The sequence below is a fragment of the Scatophagus argus genome, chromosome 24, assembly GCF_020382885.2.
Source record: "Scatophagus argus isolate fScaArg1 chromosome 24, fScaArg1.pri, whole genome shotgun sequence".
Taxonomy (NCBI): Eukaryota; Metazoa; Chordata; class Actinopteri; family Scatophagidae; genus Scatophagus; species Scatophagus argus.
This window is the reverse complement of record NC_058516.1, coordinates 4,453,041-4,477,057: the sequence shown is the minus strand read 5'-3', so window position 1 is coordinate 4,477,057 and position 24,017 is coordinate 4,453,041. Positions and strand designations below refer to the sequence as shown.

General features: G+C 45.7%; 1 protein-coding gene across 2 annotated transcripts; it reads left to right on the top strand.

Moving 5' to 3' along the window:
• The first annotated feature begins 786 nt into the window (after nt 1–786).
• zgc:65895 (uncharacterized protein LOC393546 homolog) lies at nt 787–21,292 on the top strand. Of its 2 annotated transcripts, none has more exons than XM_046382160.1 (3): nt 787–3,586; nt 17,404–17,455; nt 19,352–21,292. In XM_046382160.1, exons 1-3 carry the CDS (start codon nt 1,578–1,580, stop codon nt 19,613–19,615), a joined length of 2,325 nt encoding a protein of 774 aa, XP_046238116.1. In that variant the 5' UTR covers nt 787–1,577; the 3' UTR covers nt 19,616–21,292. The 2 variants fall into 2 exon arrangements, with proteins under 2 accessions (XP_046238116.1, XP_046238117.1); XM_046382161.1 differs by lacking the exon at nt 787–3,586 and adding an exon at nt 16,696–17,027.
• Nucleotides 21,293–24,017: the final 2,725 nt, after the last annotated feature.

Sequence of the window (24,017 nt, the reverse complement as noted above, 5' to 3'; positions counted from 1 at the left end):
ATGTCCTGTGATGATTTGCTTGTTCTGCGTTTGAGTTTATTTTCAATCGAACTACAGGTTTTTGTAAGGTGAACACTGTCTAAACGCTGTCCAAATTTAAAAGTAAAAGCTGTTGATGCTCTTGATGTTCAGGTTGAACGTTTACAGAACGCATGGCTCACGTTTCTCTGTTTGCTTTCTTCACTTTCAATACTACACAACCTTTGGAATCAGCCTTCAGAGTGGAACTTTCCCATAGCCCTTGCTGCTCATATATGAGGAGAAGGTTCAACATTATCTTTGTGTCAGGACTTGTTTTGCAGCATTGATTGGCTTGTTAACTCCAAAGGGTATTTGAGTACAGAGAACAGAACCCCTGCTAAAATGCAATGTACTGTATTTGCTCTAAGGAAAATGAATCTTGGGCTTATAATTCACCTGACATGAGTCGATACTGTTTAAATCATAGTGGCGCCAGTGGGGTCCAAGAAAAAACATAAACACAACCCAGAGTCCAGTGCTACCTTCACTTGCTCAGTAGAAGTTGTAAAATTGATAGTCTCACGATGGAAATGTGGTTCAGGTGATCAATATTTTGTTGAAAGCTGGATATATTAATATTAGAATCGTCGTTGTATATGTTTTCAGTGGAAACAAAAGATTAATATATGATTAAATCGATCTCTATAAAACGATAGTTAAAAACTTAACCTGACATTCGTATACCCTGGTGTTGTACATTCCGACTTAATAGTTGGTCTTGAACTTCGCACTGGTCTGAAGACATGGGCAGCGACGCGCATGCGCCATCGTACTGTTTGCATTCCTCCTCCCTTCTGTGAGACTGACAGCCCGTTAGCTGCTGCTGCTCGCCGGCAATGATACAGCAAACACGGACTCGGCAAGACGTACCGAGATGGACTTAACGAGCACTTTCCACCGCTTGAAAGACGGATATTATCTAGACACCATTTTCTGTTGACGACAGACGGGATTTAATCCTCATCGGCCTCAATATTTGTTTCGGGGAAAAGGACACTTGCCGTCCGGGAATGGAATGGATGCGACGACTGATTTCCTGCGACATATGCCGGCCAGCTAAGAAGCTTCCACGTTCACTTTGAAGACTGCCGGAGTGCACCTTATCTGTTCAGGGCCAGACTGTTTGCTTAATCGTAAAACTAATGTCAGCAAAATTGTCGCAGTTTGTGAAAATGTGCACCAAATTCTATAAGACTGTGGCTAATCGCTAGTGGCGACCCAACACAGCTTTAAGCTAACCATCGGCTAGCTTATTTTCGCATTCTTTGTTTATTTTGTTTGTCTCACTGATTTAATTGTTTTTATATTTTTGAAGGTGGGTTAATACTTATGTTAATGAGGGGGATAGCGCTTATAAGCTAGCGTTTCAGCGTAACTACAGCCCGGAACGTTGAACTTGGTTTTTAAAGGACATAAATCATCTGACTTCTCACTTATGGCTCGTTAGTATCGCGGTACTGCAGCTGACCCAGCTAGCTAGCATCTCTGTTAGCTAGTAGGTAGCGCAAACAGCCCTCGGCCACTTTTTGGCTTTTGTTAACTCATTGAAGGTTAAGATGCACCACCAGGACTTTTCTGGAGACCCGCCTGGTTCCGGGAGCAGGAAAGCTGCGTACCACTACAGGAGAGGAAGCAGCGGTGCGTCTGCATCCTCCGCAGCCAGTGGTAGTGGAGTCAACACGGTTGACGACAATCCAACCCAGACAGGATCCTCGTCTCCCGGACTCCACCACCAGGCCCAGTCCCAAGTGGCCGGTGCTCAGGTGAAGAAGAAAAGTGGCTTCCAGATAACAAGTGTCACTTCAGCTCAGATCAATGTGAGCGGCAACAACAGCTTAGCAGATGACACTGAGAGCTATGATGATATGGATGAGTCACACACGGAAGACCTTTCTTCCTCTGACATGCTGGATGTGTCTGTGTCCAGAGCTACAGACACAGGTGTGCCAGAGAGAAGCTCTTCTGATGAGACACTGAACAGCCTCCATGGGGTAGACACACCTGGACTTGTGTCTCCGAATGAGCCTATTCACCCTCATCCCATCCCTCAGGGGTCTCAGCAGCACACCTCTATGGTAAATGGGACCATGCATCATCATTATTATCCCCAGCAACACAGCCAGACCCACCACCATCACTCTGATAGCTTGGGAGGAGGTGAACCCTCACTGCCGGCTCTTCCCAGTAATCTGCTGGCTAATTCCAGTCCAGCTGTGGTTTCCAAACCTGGACCTGGCCAAACCCAGAGGCCACAGATGTTGGATAAACCTGCAGGTGGGACAAACCAACCGCTGTCGGTCACTGAACTCCCACAAGGCAGTGTGAACATTTCTAATATGCCTGCTGTTCCTCCTTCTGGGGCTACAGGTTTTGACAACACTAGCGTGAGTGGACAAGCAGTATCTGTTGGAGGAGGAACAGGTCCGGCTACTGCTGCTCCAAGCGCTCAAACCCAGCACACCCAAACTCAGCCAGCGACTGGCTCTCGTTTTAGAGTGGTCAAATTAGACACTAACTCTGAGCCGATCCGCAAAGGAAGATGGACATGTACGGAGTATTATGAAAAGGAGATTCCTCATCCAGCTACTGTTGAGGCTGCTAAAGGTGCAGAGGTGGCTGCAGAGACTGAGGCAGGTAATGCTGGGATGAGTCAAGGGATACCTGCTTTACAGCCACCTCACACGCTACAGTCCTATCAGCAGCCCAGCCAGGACTTCACCAGTCCTCAAGCCATGCAGAGTCCACCACAGGGATCGGCCCAAACCACCACGCCTTTGCCCTATGTTTCACCGCAGGAAGCCATTGGTGGGGCTCACTTGCAGAAACCAGGGGCTCCTCTCACTCTCCCTGCAGCAATACCACAGGCCAGTGCAAGTCAGCCTCCTGTAATACCCCAGCAGTTGCCATATGTTGTAGATCCCCACCATGCTCAAGCCCAGGGAGGTTATCCTGCACCTCAGCTACATTCTGGGGTCATGCCCGCAGGAAGTGTCAGACAGCCAGACTTTATCCAGCCCACAGCTCCTTTCCAGACCCAAGTCCAACCTCCGCTGCCACATGTTACAACAGGAATCTCTATAACTCCAGTTCCAGGGGTGACAGCGCAGCAGCCGGTCAGCATGACTCAGCAGCTTCCTCATCAAGGCCAGGCTGCCCCACCTGTCCAGGCATCATTTACAAGACAGCCACAGACCCTCCCAGCTCAACCCCAGCCTCACCCACAGCCACAAGTCCAGCCCTCGTCCACTGCCACAGGGAGTCCCTACATGCCTCTGACGGCTGTCCTTCAACCCCTCCTCACACCGGGCGCTAACTTCACCTCAGTTCCCGGAGGAGGGAGCTCCAATAAAACTTCCCAGCTTGAAGATGCCCAGAAACTTCTGCTCCAGCACCAAGGTCTGCTGCGTCTGCCCAGGCTGGGGACTTCAGCAGGTGGAGAAGGAGCCGCAGAAGGTGGCGGTGCTGCTGGAACACTGGCCCACATGGGCATGTCAGCCGAGGCCAGTGCCTTCATGGCCGCGGCTGCAGGCCTGAGGACTCATCATGCTGAAGGAGAGGAAGACAGGTGAGGACAGAGATGTGTTTAAATAAACAAAAGGGGAAGTTATTATTGGTACACTGGAGCTCAGTCTTTAGTCCTGTTTTGCATTGAAAGCACAAATTATTTGTTCTGCACTATTATTGAAACAGGTTTTGATTTTAAAAGCAAAAGGTGCAGTGAAATGTGTTTCTCTCGTTCTATCACTGAAACAAAGTGTATCGCTGAATCAGCTTATCTGTCTGGTTTTGTTATAACTAACTGGATGAGGAGTTTCATTCAGACCTGCAAGTCCAATGTCATGTTCTCTGTGATCCCCTGAGGTCAGGCTGTCAGCCTTCAGAAGGCAGCTGGTGAAAAGCTGCACACTGGACATTGCTTTCGTACAACTGTTGTTGGTTGGAATAGAAGCAGAGGAGCTGCTGAGTCACTGAGGTTGCTGGTGACTCAGCAGATGTGCTGCTCTTTTTGACCCCCTACCATCACACACCCACCCCATTAACCCATGACTGTTTGCATCAGTAAGGCTACATTATCCCAGTTGTATTGCCTTGATGCTTTTTTTGTTTTCTGGTAGTGTCTTCCTTGTTGAAACTCTGCAGTGGCTTATTTATGTGTACAGTTAGTCCTATGGTCCTGGTAGTTTCGCTGCTCAAAAATATCTTTTAAAGCTGCAGGTAGTTTTTAAAAGATTCAAGGAGGCTCTAAATAGAGTTCAGAGCCTGTGCTGTACAGAACCAGATCAGCAGTTGTGTTGCATAAACCCAGGCTGCAGAGAAATGGAGCAGCAGGGCAGCAGTTTATTGTTCCCACTCTGCTGTCCTGTGTTCTGGTTTAGCAGGAGATTCATGTTGTGACTACAACAGTAATGCTGCAGGGTATGGAGGAAGTTTTTCTGAGCACTGTCAGTCTCACCCAAGTGCCCAAAAGTCAAATGTGAAACATATTTTTGAATATTGTGACTATTATTTAGCTCTTGGCAACAAATGCAAACAGTGAAAGTTTTTCTGGCCAGACGTCTGACCTTTTCCATGATTAGAACAACAGTTGCTGAGTGAACTGGTAAACATGCTTCTTATTCAGTTGTCAGCGCAGCAGGTCGTTGGCGAGCTGAGGCCAGTGGTTTCTGTATTTTCAGCTGCTCCGACTGGCTGAATTGGAGTGCAGAGGCAGAAGGTGCTGTAACTGCTGTCTCACTGTTGACATCGTCACACTCAGCTGCAGACACAGCTGGGCTGTTGACTGTGTGGAGGCTTTTGTCAGCAGTTCATGGCACCCTGTCATGATGTGTGTGTCTCTTGCATGGTCTCGGCATGCCTCCTCTCTGTGTGTTAGCTTGTTGTCTTGTCATGAATCGGCCACTGTCCTGCAGACAGTCTCAGTTTGTGTGTGTGTGTGTGTGTGTGTGTGTGCTTGCTTTGTTTAGAGTCACGGTCATGTTGGGCTCTCTTTTACTGCCTCTGCTTTCTTTCTGTCTCCTGTTCACTGTTTAGCTCCCTTTGTCACACTCCCTTTCTTCCTGCCTCTCTCTGTCTCACAGTCCTCAGTGCATCCTGCCAGCCGTCCACACTGTTCTCCTTTACCCTTTTCTTCAACACAGGACTCTGTTCTCCATCCATTTTTAAAATATCCCACTCTTTTCTCTGCATACTCTCAGTCCTTTCCTCCAAGTTCCTGTGCCATCATGAAGTCTACAGGTTTTTCCCTCTAAGGCAATTGCACCCGTATTTACTATAGAGAACAAGAGCAGGGCGAGATGAGCACATTGTGTATGATGAGATGAACAGTAACTGTAGTGAATATCTCACAGGCACTCGGTTTATAATGATATAAAATAGAGAGAAACAGAAAATTGGAGGCAATTGAGAGGATTTTTAAATCAGATAATTTTGTTCTCAGTTTCTGTAGTGACTACCTGTTGTCAGGCTCCAGTTCTGCCCGTTTAAATGCCTCGCGGTGTAGCTGTCATGGCTTTGAACACACCTGACTGCATGCATGACTGCTGTCATGTGGTAAAACAGGGATGTGAGGGTGTGTCTGCTTCGTGCGGTATTCTGCTCGTTTCTGTTCACCTGCTTGCTGTCTGTTTGTGTTGATGTCAGTGCGAGCCCTGTGCAGCACCGTGATATTTATCAAGCTTTTTATCAAGTCTTGCCCGGTTGGAATTTCAGCCTGCAGGTCAGTTGCTGGTATAATTTGACTTTGGGATAGCCGCCAGCGCCAGTTCACAGTAGAAAGCAAACGCACACGCTTCCAGTGTCCTTTACACCTGTCGTCTGTGTACCCCCACATCTCTTTCCTCCCACCACCAACAACCTGCAGAGAAAAATGACTTTGCAAGAAGAGACTGCACAGCTATGCACAACAGTGCTTGTCTTTGTTCCAGTACTGCATGCTCTGGTAATGAGCCTAAACCAAAATTATACCTTATGAATACGCACACGTGCAGGAGAACGTCGAGCACCCGGATTCAAGTCTTTACTGTGTAATAATTCTTCATGTCAGAACCATTTTTTAACAGATTTTGTGCTGATTGTGTGAATACATGTGAGTCATGTGCTCGTTTGTTGAAAAAGTGCGAACGTTCATTTCACAGCCAACTAAATGTCAAAGATATATGACTTGTCAGAGTAAATTTACTGCATTTTATGGGGTGAGTCATCTGTATGAGCTCATCCTTTGGAGTCAGAAAAGTTGGAGGTGCAGTCGTCACTTAGCTTTTGCCCATAAAGCTTGCAAACACCATTTCATGGCAGTTTTGAATCAGCTCTTTTTACTGCTATTTTTAATTTAATAAACATGTGGTAAGCAGCAGCTGTAGTGCAGTCAGTTTAAACATGAGCAAGCAGTCACGAGTTTTCAGCCTGAATACAAAGTCAGGTGTTAATCACTAATAAATCAACGCTGCTTGTGTAACCAACAGGTGCGGCAAGAGTGGATGCAAGAGTGTCCAAAAAGCTCATCAAGTTATTAAGAGAGACCGATTATGTTGATATGTAGTTATGATAAGCTGTGTGGTTTTGTGGCGGTGCAGGCTTATTTCGTTCCCGTCAGCTGCCAGCATCAGCCTTTATCATCAGGCAAAGATTGCAGCTCTAATTTGCGTTCACATATGGGGGCTCAGAGACGAACATTTGGCTCCTTTAAACTAGAGCCTGGCTGGAATCGGCTCATATTGGCCTATCAGCTGATACTGGAGTAGATGTTGTCTAAGTGTGTTTCATAAGCACATGTGTCTGAATATTTTTATTCCCCAGTATCAACCCAAAAATCAAGCATCAGTCGGGATCTGCTTTAAACCCTTTCTGGCTGCGTTTGATGTCAGTATGTGAGTAAAAGCTGCTCTGTTTTATTATGAGGCATTTCAGTCTGTTCATCTTTCATGTGTTTTCATTATAATAAGCTGCCTGTCAAGCTCTGTAGTTCCACCAGCTCTGGCTCATGGTATATCTTTTGTTAATATTGACACACCTGTTTTATAACTGTCTCGCCATCCAAAACTTGACTTTTACGAGGCAGAAGGAATCCTTGACGGCTGAGCACTTTTTGCTTTGTGTTAGTTTTAAGGGTTTAAATGTTGAGTCAACCCAGAAACCGTTGCTGCTGTGAATACAACCCGAGGTAAAACTGTTGGGTGTACCACTGCGTTGTTTATACATGCTGAAATAAGTAATAAACACGAACTAAGTCTCGTCATCTTGGAGTGTAAAACCTAATCCTCAATTATGGACTACATTACACTTTCATGTGTGAGAAATTAAGGTGCACACGGTTCACTTGAGCTTTTAAAGATCATTTCAATTTGAGAAATTTGTAAACCCTGTAATCAGGGTATATCAGTCAAGGCGTGTTGAATATAATAATGCAGTCGTCCCCAATCATACCATAGATGACTGGAACCGTGCCCTTATTTTGAAAAGTTCCCACAACAAATTTTAAACTGTGTGACATCCTGGCTGAAAGATTTCTCTGCATCTGCAGGTGTTTTTTATTTGACAGCAGCATGATTCATCACTGTCAACCCCAGGCCAGAAACAGATGTTCTTATATGGGAACTCTGGCTTTAATGTACAGTCTTTAAGTGTCACATGTGCTGTCAAGGTTTTGCCTTGCTTCCCTGAAGCACTGAGTAGTGTTGGTGCGTTGTTACTCCTGTTTGGTGCATCTTTAAATTGTCAGCCCTGTCCCAGCTTTGTGAAAGTCTGTCAGTTTCTTGGTGCTTCTCATTTCTTTGGCAGGTTCCCCATGATGTCAGGGGCAATAAATCATACCTGAAGGTAGTTAAGTCAGTTGTCTCTTAATTAGATGTGACACCACATCATGCTTCAGCAGATGCGTGAGGTTTATTGTCATTCTCCTCTTTACTGTCGTCATGCTGCTGTTACTCCACAAGGGGGCAGTCTCGCCTCATAAATCCCGCCAGCCTGACCAGCAGCTGTTTATATAAGCTTAACGTGCTTTGAGAAGCACTGACCTTAAACATGCCTTGAAGCTAAGTGGAAATGTCCTTCGTGCACGCAATGTATGAATCACAAATGAGTGGGTTTAGATCTTCTCTGCTGAGTAACACTTTGACCGTGTGTGCTTGCTGTCTAAAATGGGTGTGTGAGGTATGATAAGTGTGGTTCCAGGCTACGGAAGCAGCACACTAATACATATAAGATATCCTTTGGGTTTGTCATGCAGGAGCTTATTTTTAGGGATGGTCTGATTCATTCAGCCCATGGACAAGTTTATATCAGCCTGTCTGAGTGGCTGCTAAATGAATCACACTATCAGGCAGGCAGTTCATTCTGGCGGGCTTTAAACTTTGTGCCGTCAGAAGTCAAGAGGTAAAAATAAATTCTATGCATTCATGACATTGATCAGACCATATGATGTTTCTTTTGTTGTTGTTGTTGTTTTTTAAACAAGGGAGCGTGTCAGTGTCTCGTCCTAATCACACATACACACACTTGTATTTGCATTGTGAGGCTTATTGCACGTAACCTTTTAAGGTTAATCATACTAGTACTTTTTTCTTCCTTGCAAAACCACAGAACATTTCTGTGTCCCAGTTCCTCAATTGTGAAGATTTGCTTTGTCATATGTGATTTTAAAATTTGAAAATGTCATCTTGGACCTCGGGGAATTGTTTTAAGTAATTTTATACAGTGTATAGGACCAACAATCAATTTATTATCAGTAATTTGAAGAACTTGCCACGAGATCAGTTGGTCAATAGAATACTTGTTAGTCGTAGCACTAAAGTTGTTTTAAAGTCTTTGTCTTGAATGTCAGCGGTCTGACTTCATTATTGATGCACACATCACATGTTCAGACACCAGAATGTCTGAGTCCTGGTTCAGATAAATTCAGAAGGCTCATGTTTTCAGGCTTTGCTGTCATTTCTGAACGTGCATCTTGATGCGTGTGCAGATCTTAACGCAGCCAGATCAGAACATCATCCAGCTCTGACGGATTCACTTTTAGGCAGCATGGGGTGGGGGTGGGGGTTTGGTGGTGTTGGGGGTGGGGGCACAGAGCCAAGTAGACGGGTGTCACGTTTGCTCGCCTTGTGCCTTTCATGCGGCGTCTTTAAGAAAGTCACATCCCACAGAGGATGTAATATGTGTCCATGCATGTCTGTCTGCTTTTCCCAGCTGGAGTGAGTTTAAGAGCCCAGCCGTCAGGGTAGTGTGTGCATGTGTGTGTGGTAGGTGTTTACAGGAGAGCTTTTAACGCTAAAGAACCGATTCCTCCCTTCAGGCTTTCACACCGGCGGAGGAACAGTTCACATCAACATTTCTGGTTTTCACTGGTTGTGCCACCGTCGGTCGTCTGCCACCTGTGCTGTTATTCACTTTCACTGTGTCATTTCCTTTTTCGATTACTTTACCCCCCAGCTGTCCTCGCAGAATCTGAAAAATCTGTAGAGTTCCCCTTAGCAGGGGAGAAAAGTTATGTTTCATATCCTGTCACTGAACCGAAACACCAAACAGCATCCAGATCCAAATGAAAATCGACGTGTGTGTCTTGCTTCAGGAGGACCGGTCCTTGTCGAACCGGGAAGGTTCAAAGTTTCCATAATCATAATTATGCACTTGCTGTCCAAAATATATAATCTTTTCTTTCCAGTTTCTTTTGAGGAAGCATTTCTGACTCATACACAGTAACATGACCGCTCTACTACCTGCCAGCGAAAAACATCTACTCCTCCTCATAGTGACACTTCCTGGTAAAGAGCGGACTTCACGTTACAGAGATAAAAACAATAATTCTGCGTAGCGCCAGTTGTGTTTGTTTTGGCTCGGAGCCCTGACCCTTCCTGCTGTTCACATCACCGCATGGAGGCTGCACACTGCAGAGAGCCTCGAGCAAAGTTTCTCAACCGCCGCTGAGAAGATCCTCACTGTTTAATACACTGACATTCCCCAACTCTGTTTTCACGTACAGTGAAGCGCTCAGACCTTAAAACCGAAGCGCCACGCGGGTCCGTGGGACCCGACGTCGCTAACTTTCTGAGACGTTTTTAAAGTTGTCAGTGTGCCATAAGCTTGTGTACAATTTGATTTTTGTAATGTTTATTTTAACTCATGGATTAGAGTGGGAGTAGGAGGCTCCTGAAATTTGTCAGGCAGAGACAGAAATTGTTTTTCTGTGCCTGGTATCAAGACATAAAGTGACGCAGGAAGAGATAGCTGTGTTGTTTTTACCAGGATTTTGTGTAATCCTTAAATCTCTGGTACTTGTGCCAAAGCAGGCTGCCTCCTCAATTTCCTTCTTTTTTGGCGTCTGTTCCCACAGTTGATTTGTTGTTTTAGACACTTCACGTGCATAGCAGCAACTTTTCTTTCCGTCTCTTTGGCGTCGTTCGCTCCTTGCTAAATGTAGGAAAACTCCCTCTGTTATTTTGGTCTGAGTCCACCCTTCACGGTGCATGTGGAATGTGTGAGTGGTGTTGAAAGCTAATAGCCCCTTCATCACATGAACAAGGCACGTCTGCAGTGTCGGTAAGCTAGTGGAGATGTCAGAGCTCAGTCTCTCCTTCCTTCCCTGTCGGTCTCCTTTGTGGTCCATAAGGCCCAGTGGCTGGTTATGTAAGGCGTTGCGTGCATGGCAGAGGCTCATTCACTTACGCTCCAGAGAGCTGCTGCCCTGTAGCTCTGCGATGCCATGAGAGCTGTTTGAGGTTTGGGGCGTCCCTGCTCTTTGTTTTGTCTGTGTTTGGGCACAGATAAAGGGAGATTATCCACGCTTTGCGAAGAAGTAGAAGGTTGTTTTTGGTTGCTACCTTCAGACTCTTCACCTTCCTTGAGGAGAGGAGAAATGATTGCAGGGTTCAGGTGCAAATTTGATTCCACTTTGTTCTTTTCCTGTTTTTTGTGTTTGTTTTGGTTTGGCTTTTTTTGTTTTTCCTAAATAGGAAGATAAAAACAAAACACTTCCTTTGCTTTGGTGTAGTGTGTGTTTGATGTGTGGGGTTGATCTTGCTGTCGGCCATGGTTCTCCTCTGCGTGAATGCCAGTGCTCAAAGCCTCTGAAACCGGATTCCGCCAGTTTGCAGGCATAGCGTCACACACACACACACACACACACACACAAGCTGATACAAGGACACACAAGCGCGACGCATGGACCTGCACAGACACACGCAGGCTTGTGTCTCCCAACTGCTTCAGGACAAGCGATGCGGAAGGCGGGCGAATGGCAGAGCGGCACACAAACGGCTTTTAAAAAAGAAAATAAAGAAGAACGATTTAAAGAGAGATGAAAACAAATAAAAGCAGGTTAATGTTGTCTGAAGGGGTTTGAAAAGTCAGCTGCTTGGTTGTGTTGTGGTCTTTGTGGTGGTTACTTTTTATAAGATGGACATTACTTATACCCGTCTGGGTGCTTTAGCGAGAGACTAAAGGTGGATAAAGGGAGGGTTGTCGGGATAAAAGGGCAGTTAGCCTCCTAGCGCATGTACAACAAATGCACAGGAAGGCGTGGGTTGCCGTTGGCGCTGGCGATTGATTTACACCTTTCAAGAACATGTAGCCGCTGGAGCTTGAAGATACGTTCTCCTCTGTTTGTTGTGATGTGACTCCTCCTTAAACTCCTTCCTCTCACCTTTATGGTGATGGCATCTCAAAAATGTTCATGTTCCAAAGATGTAGTTTCATACACTCGTTTCTTCAGCTCGTTTCTCAAGCTTACCAGGATTTGGATTTAGAGATGGGTGTCACTTTTCTCAAAAGTATTCCACGCTTTGTTTTGAAACTTTTTAAGTGTGTAGCCACTGCAAGCACCATCTGTTCTTTTTAGTCCTGCGCACCGTGTTTGAACATCCGCCCTGATGAGCTTCACAGAGGTGTGGCGAAGACGTACACCACCAGCTTCTTCTGTCCAGATCTTCTCAGCATCATGTAGTCAGTCAGCATTTTCAAGAGGGTGTGCTGCTTGTCCTGAGTGGGAAGCGTTTTGTAATGGGTGTGCGTCATGTGTGTTGTTTAAGTTAAAATGAGCTCTGCCTGTTAATTGTTTTATGCACGGTTTGGCAAAGGTTGAGAGCTCATTATCTGACTAATTTATAAAGTCTGACAGCTTGGTGGAACGTCAACGTGGTAGTCTGGCCACTAAGGAAGATTTTAATTTGGCGGTAAAGTCATTTTAGCATTATTTTGTAGTATGTTAATGGTTCTCCAGCTTCTTAAGTGTAGTATACATTAAGCTTTAACATACAGGTTAGGTAATATGTGTGTCAGACCTTTGCACACGCACACACACAAGCTTTAGATACATAATGAATGGAGAGTATCCACATCTGTGATGTCATGGCATCATGGTCTCTTGTCATTGGCTGGGCTGAGTGTGTGGCACCACCTGTGATTGGCTGAAAGTAGACGGTGAGAGCTTCCCTCAGACGAGTTTTCAAGCCTTTTGTTTCGAGTGGGCATGCGTACACTGACCCCCCAAACCTGTAGTACACAGTGTACAAAGTATGCAATGTGCAGTAGTATGGAGTATTTTTTATCAAATGACCTACTTAAGAAGAAAATTATTTAAACTACCTCTCATCAAGAATGATGAATAAGTTCAGAGATGATTTTGTTAGTTTTTTTGTAACTTCTGCGGCCTCAGTCGTCTCCGTCCCCCAACTGTTTCCTGGATTAATGACACTTACAGTGAAGGGCAGAAAAGGAGTCGCGACCTTCACCTCATGAGGTTAATAATTCCACTGCATGCATTGAGCTGAATCCCACCAACAAACTCCCTCCACATGCCCCTCGCCGCCATTTTGCGGTCCTCACAACTGCACGCTCTCTTCAACAAAGGTTGCCTCCTCCCTTTGTTCTCCACGGTCACTCTACTCAACAACTGATGCTGCCTTTTTCTTTTCTTTCTTTGTTTGTACTCGTGAGATACAGTGTTGATGCTCTGAGTTTCTGTGTCAGCTGCTTGCCCGATCTGCCGTCTTGCTAGCCATCTTGTTTTGACCGTCTTTGTTCAGACTGTAATGTGAACAGTGAGCGCATCGCCGTGGGAGCCTTTTATTGCTAGCATGGAGGTACACGTGAGCCGTGCTCTTGTGGAGACCCATACTGTGAGAATGTGTGCGTCCAGTGTGCATCCACTGATGAGGAGTGATGAGACGGCTGAAGGCACGCCTGGTACAATGTACACATTCTCCCCGAGATCACTGCAGGAGGGGGACGGTCTGAGGATATGTGAGGGATGTGGGATGTTTTATTCAGGGAATTTACAGAGCAAATGCAGCCGTTCCTCTCTATAAACTGACAGGAGGAGGTTTAGAGTAGGGCACCACACCTGTGCCCGTCACCATCACAGAGAGGATGGTGCAGGAAACAAAAGGCTCGTAGGTGGCCGTGAGCGTGCTAATGGGGTGTGTGGTCGAAAGTAGCTCATCCTATTGGACGGATCACCATAATCTCTGCTGACAGTTTATATAACAACAGAAGGAGGAGGTGACATGACGCCTTAGGCAGTGACATCATAGCCCACCCTCCTATCGCCCCTCACTGCACACCCAATCATCTGAGAGTCTATACGTGATTCAATAAGGGGGCAGTCTGGAGGACTTGACACACTAACGCGCGCTCCCGTTCTACGCTCACACACTCCCACTCCCATCCTTGTCCTGCACAGCTCCATCCTGGTCTCCATTGTTGATCAGGCTCCCCTATGTGAAGCTCCCCACAGCTGAAGGGAGCAGGGGGTCGGGGCCAAAGGGCACAAGTCAGCAGGGCGGAGTAGGGTGTGGTGGTGGTGTTTGTTTTGGGCTTGCTTTTGGTGGGACAGGGGTGTGTGTGTGTGTGTGTCGGGGGGGGTAGTGTGGCTTGGTCGGAGTGTGTGTTTTAGCCTGAGAGCATCAATGAGAGAGAAGGGGCTCACCGAGGCAGGAGGAGAGCAGGGCAGGAACGCCATGGCTCTAAAGCTGCTCTTCTGGGAGCTGGAGAAGCATCTGAAGAGGTAATGATGGCTGTAGTGTTGTCACATTGTGTGGGGGGCGGCGGTGGCGTGGCGGGGGTCAAGTCCACCGTAGCTGTCTGGGGGTGGGGGTTAAACAGAGGCGGATGCCACTGGGCTTTTTGTGTTGATGAGTCTGTCTGGTCGTCGTCGTGGCGTTCAGTCGATTGAATGTTGTCAAAACACACACAAGCAGGGCCTCCGGCTTTGTGCAGGAAACTTAAAACCCGCAGTTTTCAAATCTAACCTCACATATGCACTTGAATGTCATGTCTGCCTCCACCTCCATCAATAGCGTGTTCAAACTCCCGCTCAGCCGCCCGGGAGTTAGAAATGTGTACGAGGACAGTGTGTTCTCGCAGCTGCCCGTGCATGTTATTAAGCCTGAGTGTGTGTGTCGATCAGAGCCTGTTTGGCTCGTGTTCATTCACTGAAACGTTGGCCTCCTGGGCACATCCACGCCAGGACTGGTTACTGTATACTTGAATGCATGCAGGTTAATTTTTCCCTCCAATCCCAACTGCGGGAGATGAGCATCATGTTCCTCATTTAGCCCGTATTTGCTTCCTTTTGCTCAGTGATGAGACCTGAGTAGACTTCAGTCCCACCAAATGAACCTGTGTGTGTACACACTGTCCAACATGAAATCTACAAAAATCTTTTTTTTTGTGCATAAGCATATCTGCATCTCCAACAGCATGTACATGTGAAACAAAAGAAGAAGTCCGTGCTGACGTTATGTTCCAGTTCCCTAAAAAAAATCCTTCAACCCCAATGATGTCCCCACTGACTGTAAAACACGAGCAGGCTGAGGGCTTTTTGTGTTCTCCACAGGCACGTTTCTGCTCTCCAAACTCCCCCTGACTGAACGTGGTCACTGGTCAGCGAGTGTCCCAGCCGGAGACAGATATAACTGCTAAGGTGCTTAAAGCAGGACGGCTCAGGGACGTTGCCGCTGCAGCTTAAGGCTGTGTTGCGTCGTTGATGCTCTTACATGTGTCCCCTTGTCCAGTCAAAGTTAATGAGTGGACAGTTTTTGTTTCGCTCTTTATTTTGAGCGCACGAGGTGTCCTCCCTTTCATCTGGGCGCTCTGTCTGAGCTGTATCAGTACACGCCTGCCGTCCAATCAGAGTAGCGCACCTGAATTGACGAGTATTTTCTGTGAAGTATTGATCTAATTAGCTGTGAGTAGATCAGAAACCATTGAGGATCTGTCTTTGTGTGATTTAAGTGTCCTTCATGGGGGTTTGAGTTGCATGTGCTTCATTAATCAGCAATACATCAGGCGGTATGACTAATCAAAGCTCTTCAGATTGGAGCTGCAGCTGTTAATTTAATTAATCCAGAGTCTTTAGTTCGCTCATGTTAAACAGTCCAAAATACAAACACATCCAGTTCACAGCCATATTAAATATTCACCAAGTATTCACATTTGGCAGGCAGAACTAATGAGTTTGGACTTTTAGAAAGAGGCAAAATATTAATCAATTAATTGACTTTTTTTCAGGTCGACTTGACATATTTACGCTTTTTGGATGATGTTTCCCGTTGATTGTGTTATTTGTCGTGCTGAAGAGAAAATCAGTGGTCAGGCTTCGATAATCGATCACGATGTGCGGTCATTAGATACACTCTGGTTCCAGCTTCTTTGCTGCTGTTACGTCATTTTCAGTTGATTGTACAGATCGGGGAGTTCGGATTAATTGATTGATCAGTCAGGTTATATTGTCTCAAAATAATACTGAAAAACAGCCCTTTTGAAATGTTTTGTTTGCCCCAAATCTCCAAGATGCTTTATGTACAACCGAAGAGAAAAGGCACATCCTTCCCTCTGATTGACTGAAACAAGCAAATGTGTCAATTGTTTTTACTTTATCAAGTAATTCGTTGTGCAAGCTGAGGAGTCACACATCACAGATAATTCAGAAAACCTCCCTGATGATGAGTGCAAGAGTCTTGTGTCCAATAGAGAGCAGTCCTGGTTTACTGTAAAGCACAGTGTGCTCCCATTTCACTCAGTTAATATCTAAAGAGGACAAAGGAGCTTATCTTCCTCTCTTTCTGCCATCTGACCCTCGTCTTCTCATCCTGGCAGTCCCCAGACTTTCAGAGTAGATGTTTGTTTACTGTCAGATGACATCTGGACAGTGCTGAGGTCAGCTCTTACCGCAGGGTCAGCCTGTGGCCACTTGATAATATCTGTTCCCATTACCTGAGGCCTGTGTACGTGACAGCTTTGTTTTCTGTTCGTGTGTGTGTGTGTGTGTGTGTGATCCTTTTAATACAGCAGTTTTAACCGATAGGTGGAGACGTTGTTCCGCATTAACAGCCAGCTAAAGTTTTCCCATCGCTTGCTCCACATTTGAGCATGAAAACCTGCCAAAAAAAGAAGTATATAAGCTTATCCATAATATAGAAACATATAAAACAACATGTCCGCTCTTAAATTCGTGTCCTCTTGGTTTTAGTTTCGAGCTGTAGCCCGTCTGTTTCTTTTCTTGCTCTGTTTCGCTTTCGGATGTTTGTGGGCAGCAGCTACAGAGCTGTTGTATGAATTATCACCATTGAGCGACCTCTCCTCCAATCAGCGCGGCCGCCGCTATGTTTTCTCGCATGTATTATGCTAATGAGACCACTCCTCGTCCAATCACGAGGCTGCTGGCCCTGTTTGCCTGCATGTATTATCCAGAGAGGGAGCCGCGGTGTGCGGAGCTGCTGCCCGCCTGCTCCAGTCTTTGTGTGCGCTGTTCGGGCTGCGAGCGCTGCGGTCGCTCGGAGAGCAGACCCAACGTCCTGCCCTCAATAATGCGCTGTTTTTCTACTTTTATACCACTGGACTTCCAGTTTGTACAGCCGACCGTTTGCCTCCGGGGGTTTTAATGGACGGGATAGCATGAATTCCCAGTGTTACACAGTGGCGATGGATCTTGGCGTTTGTCAGCTGAGGAATTTCTCGATATCGTTTCTGTCCTCCGTGCTCGGGAAGGAGAGCGCATCAGTCCGGGTTGACAACAGGTAACGTCCCTGGGATGTCCGCACATCACAGCCCGGCTGCTTCAAGCGATGTGCGGTGGATGAAACGAGCCTGAAACGTTGGCTCATTGATTCTCCGCCATCCGAGTCAAAGCCTGCCTGCCACCTCGACCTCCATTTGCTTTTGTTGCAGACGTTCATTATTGTGAATTCTGGCTTGTTGTTTTTCTTCACGGCACATTCGTTATTTTTTACACGCCGGGCGTCTGTTTTTATTTTAAACCTTTAAACGCCAGTCACGTTTTTGCCATTAGAAAAATCGCTTCTAGTGCGGACACATTTTCACCAAACACTCCGTAATGTTGCATCACATGGACAAGCCGACAAACCTAACCGTGTTTTCTTTCTTTTCTTTCAGCTCCTCTGGTGCAAGTGTGGTGGCCATTGACAACAAGATTGAACAAGCCATGGTGAGTGCTTTGGTCGGACAGCCGTTGTGTGGTCATGTAACACGCACAGTGTTTGTAAATAGGCCCGTGTCATGCTTTACATGTATGTGCTGCCTCCGGTGTTACGTAACCCGAGCGCCGGCGTTGCCTTTTATAGCTGCATCGTCCCCGTTATGCTTTTATTTTGTCGTGTTTGGACAAACTGGTAAATATTTTCCACATGTTTATAATCAGAGCTAATTGGAGCACTCAGAGCTGCTTTTCGGGTTGGGTGAGTGAATGAATGAACAGCGCGATGGCGCTTTTCTGTGTCCCAGGTGTGAATTTTATCATAATTTTAAGCTGCACATGCGCATAAAAGCTAAATTCCCGCATGTTTGCACCTGCTGGTGTATGAATTAGAGGCAACAGGAGCTTCCTGCTCTGTCACGATTTGGACAGATGACCTCCGGCTTGTTGGCAGCTTGATGTGGGCCAGACTAAGGTTCACACGCTATCCCCCCCTCCCCTCTCCCTCCCCCTCCTCTCCCCCTCCTCGTCCCGTGTTGCTAGGCGAGCAGCAGCCTCCCTGCTGCTTGGTATAAATAACTCGGCCGGTGATAGGCTCCTCCCACCCCGATGCAGGAACATTTTGTTCCCTCGCTGCGCACCGGGACAGGGCGGGGGAGGAGGAGGTCCTCAGAGGAGGGGATGCTCAGATTATTAAACGCAAATCCCCTTTTAGCACAGGCCCGGCACACACAGGCATCATCAGTGGGAATGCGCTGTAAAGCTTTATTATTTCTTTAAATCCACCTTTTTCTGAGGAATGTATGGACTGTTTGCATTCCTTGTTTTCCACTGAGGCAGCTGGTGTGTGCTGTGTAAGCGATTTACCCCGCAAAAGTAGCCTGAGCTCCGCTTTGTCAGGCGTTTATCTCCCCAACAGCATGTCTCTGAGTCATTTTCTCTTGCACTTAATTCTGCTTTTAGAGTAGATATTTTAAATCTGGCAGGGAGTTAAATATAAATGGAAACATGGATGGAAACACATTTTGTAAAGTAGAAGGGAAGTGAATCAAAGGCTGTGATTTAGGCTATCACTGTTTTTTTTATCATGTACTGAATCTTAATCTGGTGATTATGTCTGTCATCAGAATTGCCCAGTACTTTATTTATTTATTTCAGTTTCTTGTTTTGTGTGACCAATGGCCCAAATCCTGGTGTTATTAAACACAGGAAAGCAGCAAATCCTCATATATGAGGAACTGGGACCATATAATTTGGAATATTTGCTTTAAAATGATCAAAATAGTCACCATTCATGTTCTGTTGCTTTGACACGTTGGACCATTCATTGCCTAATGCAGCTCCTGATTAATGTCTGAGTGGAATTTAGCCTTCAAACTGTCAGAAAATCAGAATCAGAATTCCTTTATTAATCCCTGGAGGGAAATTCTTGTGGTGTGTGGTAGATAGTAGACATTGTAGTCCAGAGAGTAAAAAAGAAAGTAAAGGAGTCACGAATAATAATAAAATAGTAAAAAACAGTGAGAAAGATCGGGAGCGTCTGTAACAGGCTGCACACGTATCGACGCATGCGCACTGTCACGAAAACATGACCATCATGGATCCTCAGAGTCTGACCGTCAGTTCAAAATCTTAAATTCATATACAGAGAAACTGAGAAATGCACCAAGTCTTCAAATCTGAGCCATCAAATATTTGAAGACAAATATATATTCAGAATGAGTGTGGTTTAACTTTTAAAAACAAAAATCACAAGCGACTAGATGGTGTTTTCTCATATGCTGTGTTGTGTGAGATGCATTCAGGGACCACAATAGATGTGGTTTGAACGAGATGTCTTCCTCCCAGGGGACACATTGACGAAGGAATCTGAATTATGCAAACTAAGTGCGTCTCTTGCACTTTCAGGACCTGGTGAAGAGCCACCTGATGTATGCCGTGCGCGAGGAGGTGGAGGTGCTGAAGGAGCAGATCAAGGAGCTGATCGAGCGCAACACGCAGCTGGAGCAGGAGAACAACCTGCTCAAGAACCTGGCCAGCCCTGAGCAGATGGCTCAGTTCCAGGCACAGGTCCAGACCGGCGGCTCCCCGACCGGCACCGCCCAGCCTCCGGTCCCGGCTGGAACGGCACAAGTCCTCCCCTCCACACAGAACTCCGGCACGTCTGCGTAACCCAGAAGCTGCACACTGGAGGACCCCCACCCCCCACCACCACCATCTCTGAGGAGGAGCGATAGGGGGATGGAAGGAAGCAGGAGAGGAGGAGGAAGAAGGAGTCTTGCCATACTGTGAACTGACTCTATGCCACCGTCTCGACTATCGCACACTTCAACTTAACCGGAGGACGAAAAACAAACTTTCTTTTGTTGCACATTTAATTTAACTGAAAGGGTTTGGAATTGCACCTGTGTGTGTGTGTGTGTGTGTGTCCGCGTCCGCTTTGTCTCCAACTTTTATTACCTGCTTCAGACAATCGTCGTTGTCGCGATGAAGAGGGGAAGGACAGAGCTGACAGGAAGTGTCAGTGGACCCTCACAGCCGCCTCCGCCGCCGCCGCCATTGTTCAGGGCTACCAATGAGGGAGAAGCTCATGTCGGGCCCTGCATGTTCTCGTCAGTGCCGTCAAATCCCTCGCGGTGACCTGTGGAAAGTGTGCCATCGTCTCAGCCCCCCGACTCACCTCAGCCCAGCACTGTCCACGTTACACTCAGCTTCTTTGTTTTATGGGCGCCCCCCCCCCCTGTGCTGCGGTCTGTGCACTATTTCCCAGCCAATAATGACAATGGATGAACATTAAAGAGTCGAACGACCCATCTGGAATGGGAGTCAAAGAGTCCAGCTCACTTTGTCCGCCCCTGAATCTCCATCCTCAAAGCACCTGAAGACGACGGGAGTCTTGCTATTTCTGGGCTTGGGTGGAGGGGGGGGGGGGTTATAAAGAATTATGAAACGCATATTGTTCACGTTGAGAACTCTTGAGTTCTTCTAAAGGTTCACGTGGCCGTCCCCACCCTGAACGCACTCCCTCCCCTTTCTTGGATGGCGCATTAAACATTTATGCAGGGAATCAATGTTTGTTTTTTAGGGAGGGTCTAGGATTTTGTTTTTGTCTATGAAGTTTTTGCTCTTGTTGATGTAATTAATGTCCTAGTGATCTGTAAAAAAAAAAAATAACCGAGAGGCAAATAAGTAGGACATGACTGTTTCTAGGTAGTGAACTTTGTACAGATTAAAAATTTCCAATTCAACTCTGCCAAGTGCCTGGTTTCCAACCATAGATACATATATAAAAGCTTTTTTTAGTTGTTTTACTCAATGTGTGTATAGACAAACATATGTATATATATATGTATATATATATCTATGGTTTTGCCAGGTTATGAACTACCTGTGATGTCAATACTCAGGGTGGGAACAGAAGAGGATTATTTACCTCCACGCTAAGATGCTGTCTCTCCTGCAGTGACACACGGCCTCGTGCTGTACATGAACTCTCCTCTGCCGTTGCTTGACTTCATTCGCTCAAATCGTCTGGACTGTTTTGCAATGTGGAGACGTGTGGTTTTTTGTTTTTAAGTGAACGGCGGTGGTGTAAGTTTTCTTTGTCTCTTTTCTTTTTATTTGTCTTTTTGTACAGCCAAGTGTTTTGAGTTGCTCGTAGTGCAACTGGAGCGCCGAACACAATAACGAGACACTTGGCATTGGGGGGGAGGGAATGAAAAGGAAAATGCCTAGCACAAGTATGTTGATGTTTTGTGCATGTTCCTCAGCCCATCACAAATGTGACGTTACAATTGCACTAGACAGTTGCACCTCAAATAAAAAATGAAAACAAAAAAAAGCAAAAAACTGACTCTTCGGTTCTCTTATTTTTATTTATTTATTTTTTTCGATGTCTACATTTCAATAATGGCGAATATTAAGGTAAAAATTGTTTTGTAAACACTTAATTTACACTTTATTTCAAATGTGCAGTGACAAAATATATCACAGTAGGTGGAAGAAACCAAAAGGATTCAAATGTGCTGCAAGGATGGTTGCTTCTTGGAGGTAAAACTGAAAACCGAAACCCTAAAACTCCGAATTTAAGTATAAACTGGAGGTAAAACCGGAAGTTAGCCAGCAGACCAACACAAGTCACCTTCTCTCCACTCCACATCTTCATCCACCCAGTCATCCCAGTTCAAACCAAGAGCAGCCGCTTCCCCACCAGACGTCATTAGACATGCGCAGTGGTGGACCTCTGTAAATATTTATGTATACGCGGAACTGTCATTGGCTACATACGACCGAGCCCCCCATGAAGCCAGCCTCGTGGTGGCTCCGCCCCTCGTCGCCGCCTCACATGGACCCACACGCTGGTGGCGTGCGCGCGCACAAATGTAGGACGGCGTCAAAGGCTTAAAACGCCTCCAGTACAGTGTGTGTGTGTGTGTGAGAAAAAACGTTACACACGTGCTTATATCAGCCCGCATGCAGACATAAATTCACCGCATGTCTGCGTTTTAATCCCCTGTGGATGTGTAGTCCTGCTTTAATGGATTACTATGAACTGTTAATATAATCTCCTCCCAGCATGTATAAATACTACAGTACGTACACTATGCTATATTTATATAAAATTAATTTTTATTAATATCAGCAAAGCTAATATAGGAAAAGCCACATGTAGCAGTCTTGCATAACCCATGCTATAACACAATATACCAGTTCATTCAGTAGTCTGTAATAACACTGACCTTAGTCAAAGTTTATATCAATGAGAGGACTAAATATTGAACAAAAGTTTATTGCTAAAGAACATTTTAAAGGTTGGCGCATGGAAGCAAGGAGATCCTTGCATCGCTTCTGGGAAACAAGACGTGTTGTAGGAAAGGAAAAGTGAATTAATATGATGATTTCAGATATGATCTGAAAATCTAAAATGAACCAATTTATAATGAAACACATTCTATTTTACATGAAGAAAGTGGTTAACTTTTATTTTTCAAGGCCAGATTTTAACCTCAAGGTACAGCAGCTTTATTTTTAGCAACTTTTTCTAGGCGACACTCCAATTTCCTCTTCAATCAGGCAATCAAAACTAGGTCTGTTTTACAAGTTGCTTCATTGTTTTAATAATAAACACTTCATTTGATATTTTTAACCATTTTAAGCAAATTATTCTTTTCAAATTAAGGCAGCTTCCTGTGCGTTCAGTTGTTTCTTTTTCCACCTCGGTATAGAAAATGTCACCTGAGGAGGACAAAGAGCTTCAGTGTGGAGTGTCCTGTTACAACATCGAATTAATTACAGGCCCTGATCTAATGTACATCTATGTAGAAGACCTCGACCTGCCCTGCTCTGTCCTCCCTCCTCAGGTCAGTCTGATCATGACCTCGCAGTGGCTGGCTCAGAGCGGAGACAGAGGATCCTGCTTCGGTGTCCAGATGGCACTTTCGCAAATCCCGCTTCATTGACAAAAGGTGTTTTTCTTCAAGCACGCCGCCGCGGGTACAGGATGTACTCTGAAGCCAGAGGATCACATTTGGATTAACGTCGTCTATTTGTGCTGCCGGTGATGTTTGGAGACACAAATATAGAGGGCAATTATTGACATTTTGTGCTGTGATGCATCAACAAAACCCTTGGGCTTTGTGGGATATTTAAGTTTTTTACTGTGTCCAACTAGCAGATGTTTTATCATAGCAAAACCCTTTTTTCATGAGGTTTTCTCCAACACTTTTAAGTTTTTTATTGCTAAGGAAGCACAAAACCTGCTACACATACAACATGTTTTTCTGGTCTACTGTTTCCAGACACACAAAGACCGACCTGCCCCAAAATCGACCCCAGAAATCCTCTTTACACCCCCTGAACTGGACCTCCTTCTGAGCTGCTCCTTATTGCTGCGAAAGCAGGTGGCCTGCTGGTTAAACCCTGAGCGTCCAGACTGTCCTGTGGACCCTCCCCTCCCGGAGACGCCACAGGGGAGGATTAGCCCGTCCGGTGCTTCAAAGACGTCGTGTTTGTCCACACACAGAAGAGGAAACCTGTTAACAGTGAAATCCCCAAAATACCAAAGCAAAAACCAGATTTGGTTGCTAATTTCAGGAAAAATCCAGCTTTAAACATGTGGCACACAGGAAGTGATGTTACACCTGAATTTCCTGCTTCAACAGTGTTTTACAAAGCAGGAAATCCACAATCTGAGTGTTTCTGACTAAAAATCTCACAATCACTTCTCTCACTGTACATCTCATTAGTCTGATAATCAGACTGAACTGCTATTTTGTTTCCCCTAATTCATTCAGCCTTACATCGTGTTCATGTTAGCTGCTCTCTTGTTGGACGTGGGGACGACTTAGGACACATACGTTGTAAGTTCGGCCTGTGCGGCTTTGTCCATCCCTGATCCCATTTTCTATTGCTATTTTTCATCTGGATATGGATGTGACCTCCCCATTCTTATTTAATCGCGTTAACCAGGCTTTGATTGGTCAACGGTTTCTGTGACCGTGGGAAACATCCATCAGAACCAGCATCTGGATCACAGAACGCAGTCTGTGATGAGTCATTGTTGTTGTTCATCCCT

Coding starts and splice junctions, on each gene's coding strand:
- zgc:65895 (XM_046382160.1), top strand. CDS start 1,578: ATGCACCACCAGGACTTTTCTGGAGACCCGCCTGGTTCCGGGAGCAGG. Junction 3,587..17,403: donor GCTGAAGGAGAGGAAGACAG/GTGAGGACAGAG, acceptor CTTTTCTTTCAG/CTCCTCTGGTGCAAGTGTGG. Junction 17,456..19,351: donor ACAAGATTGAACAAGCCATG/GTGAGTGCTTTG, acceptor TTGCACTTTCAG/GACCTGGTGAAGAGCCACCT.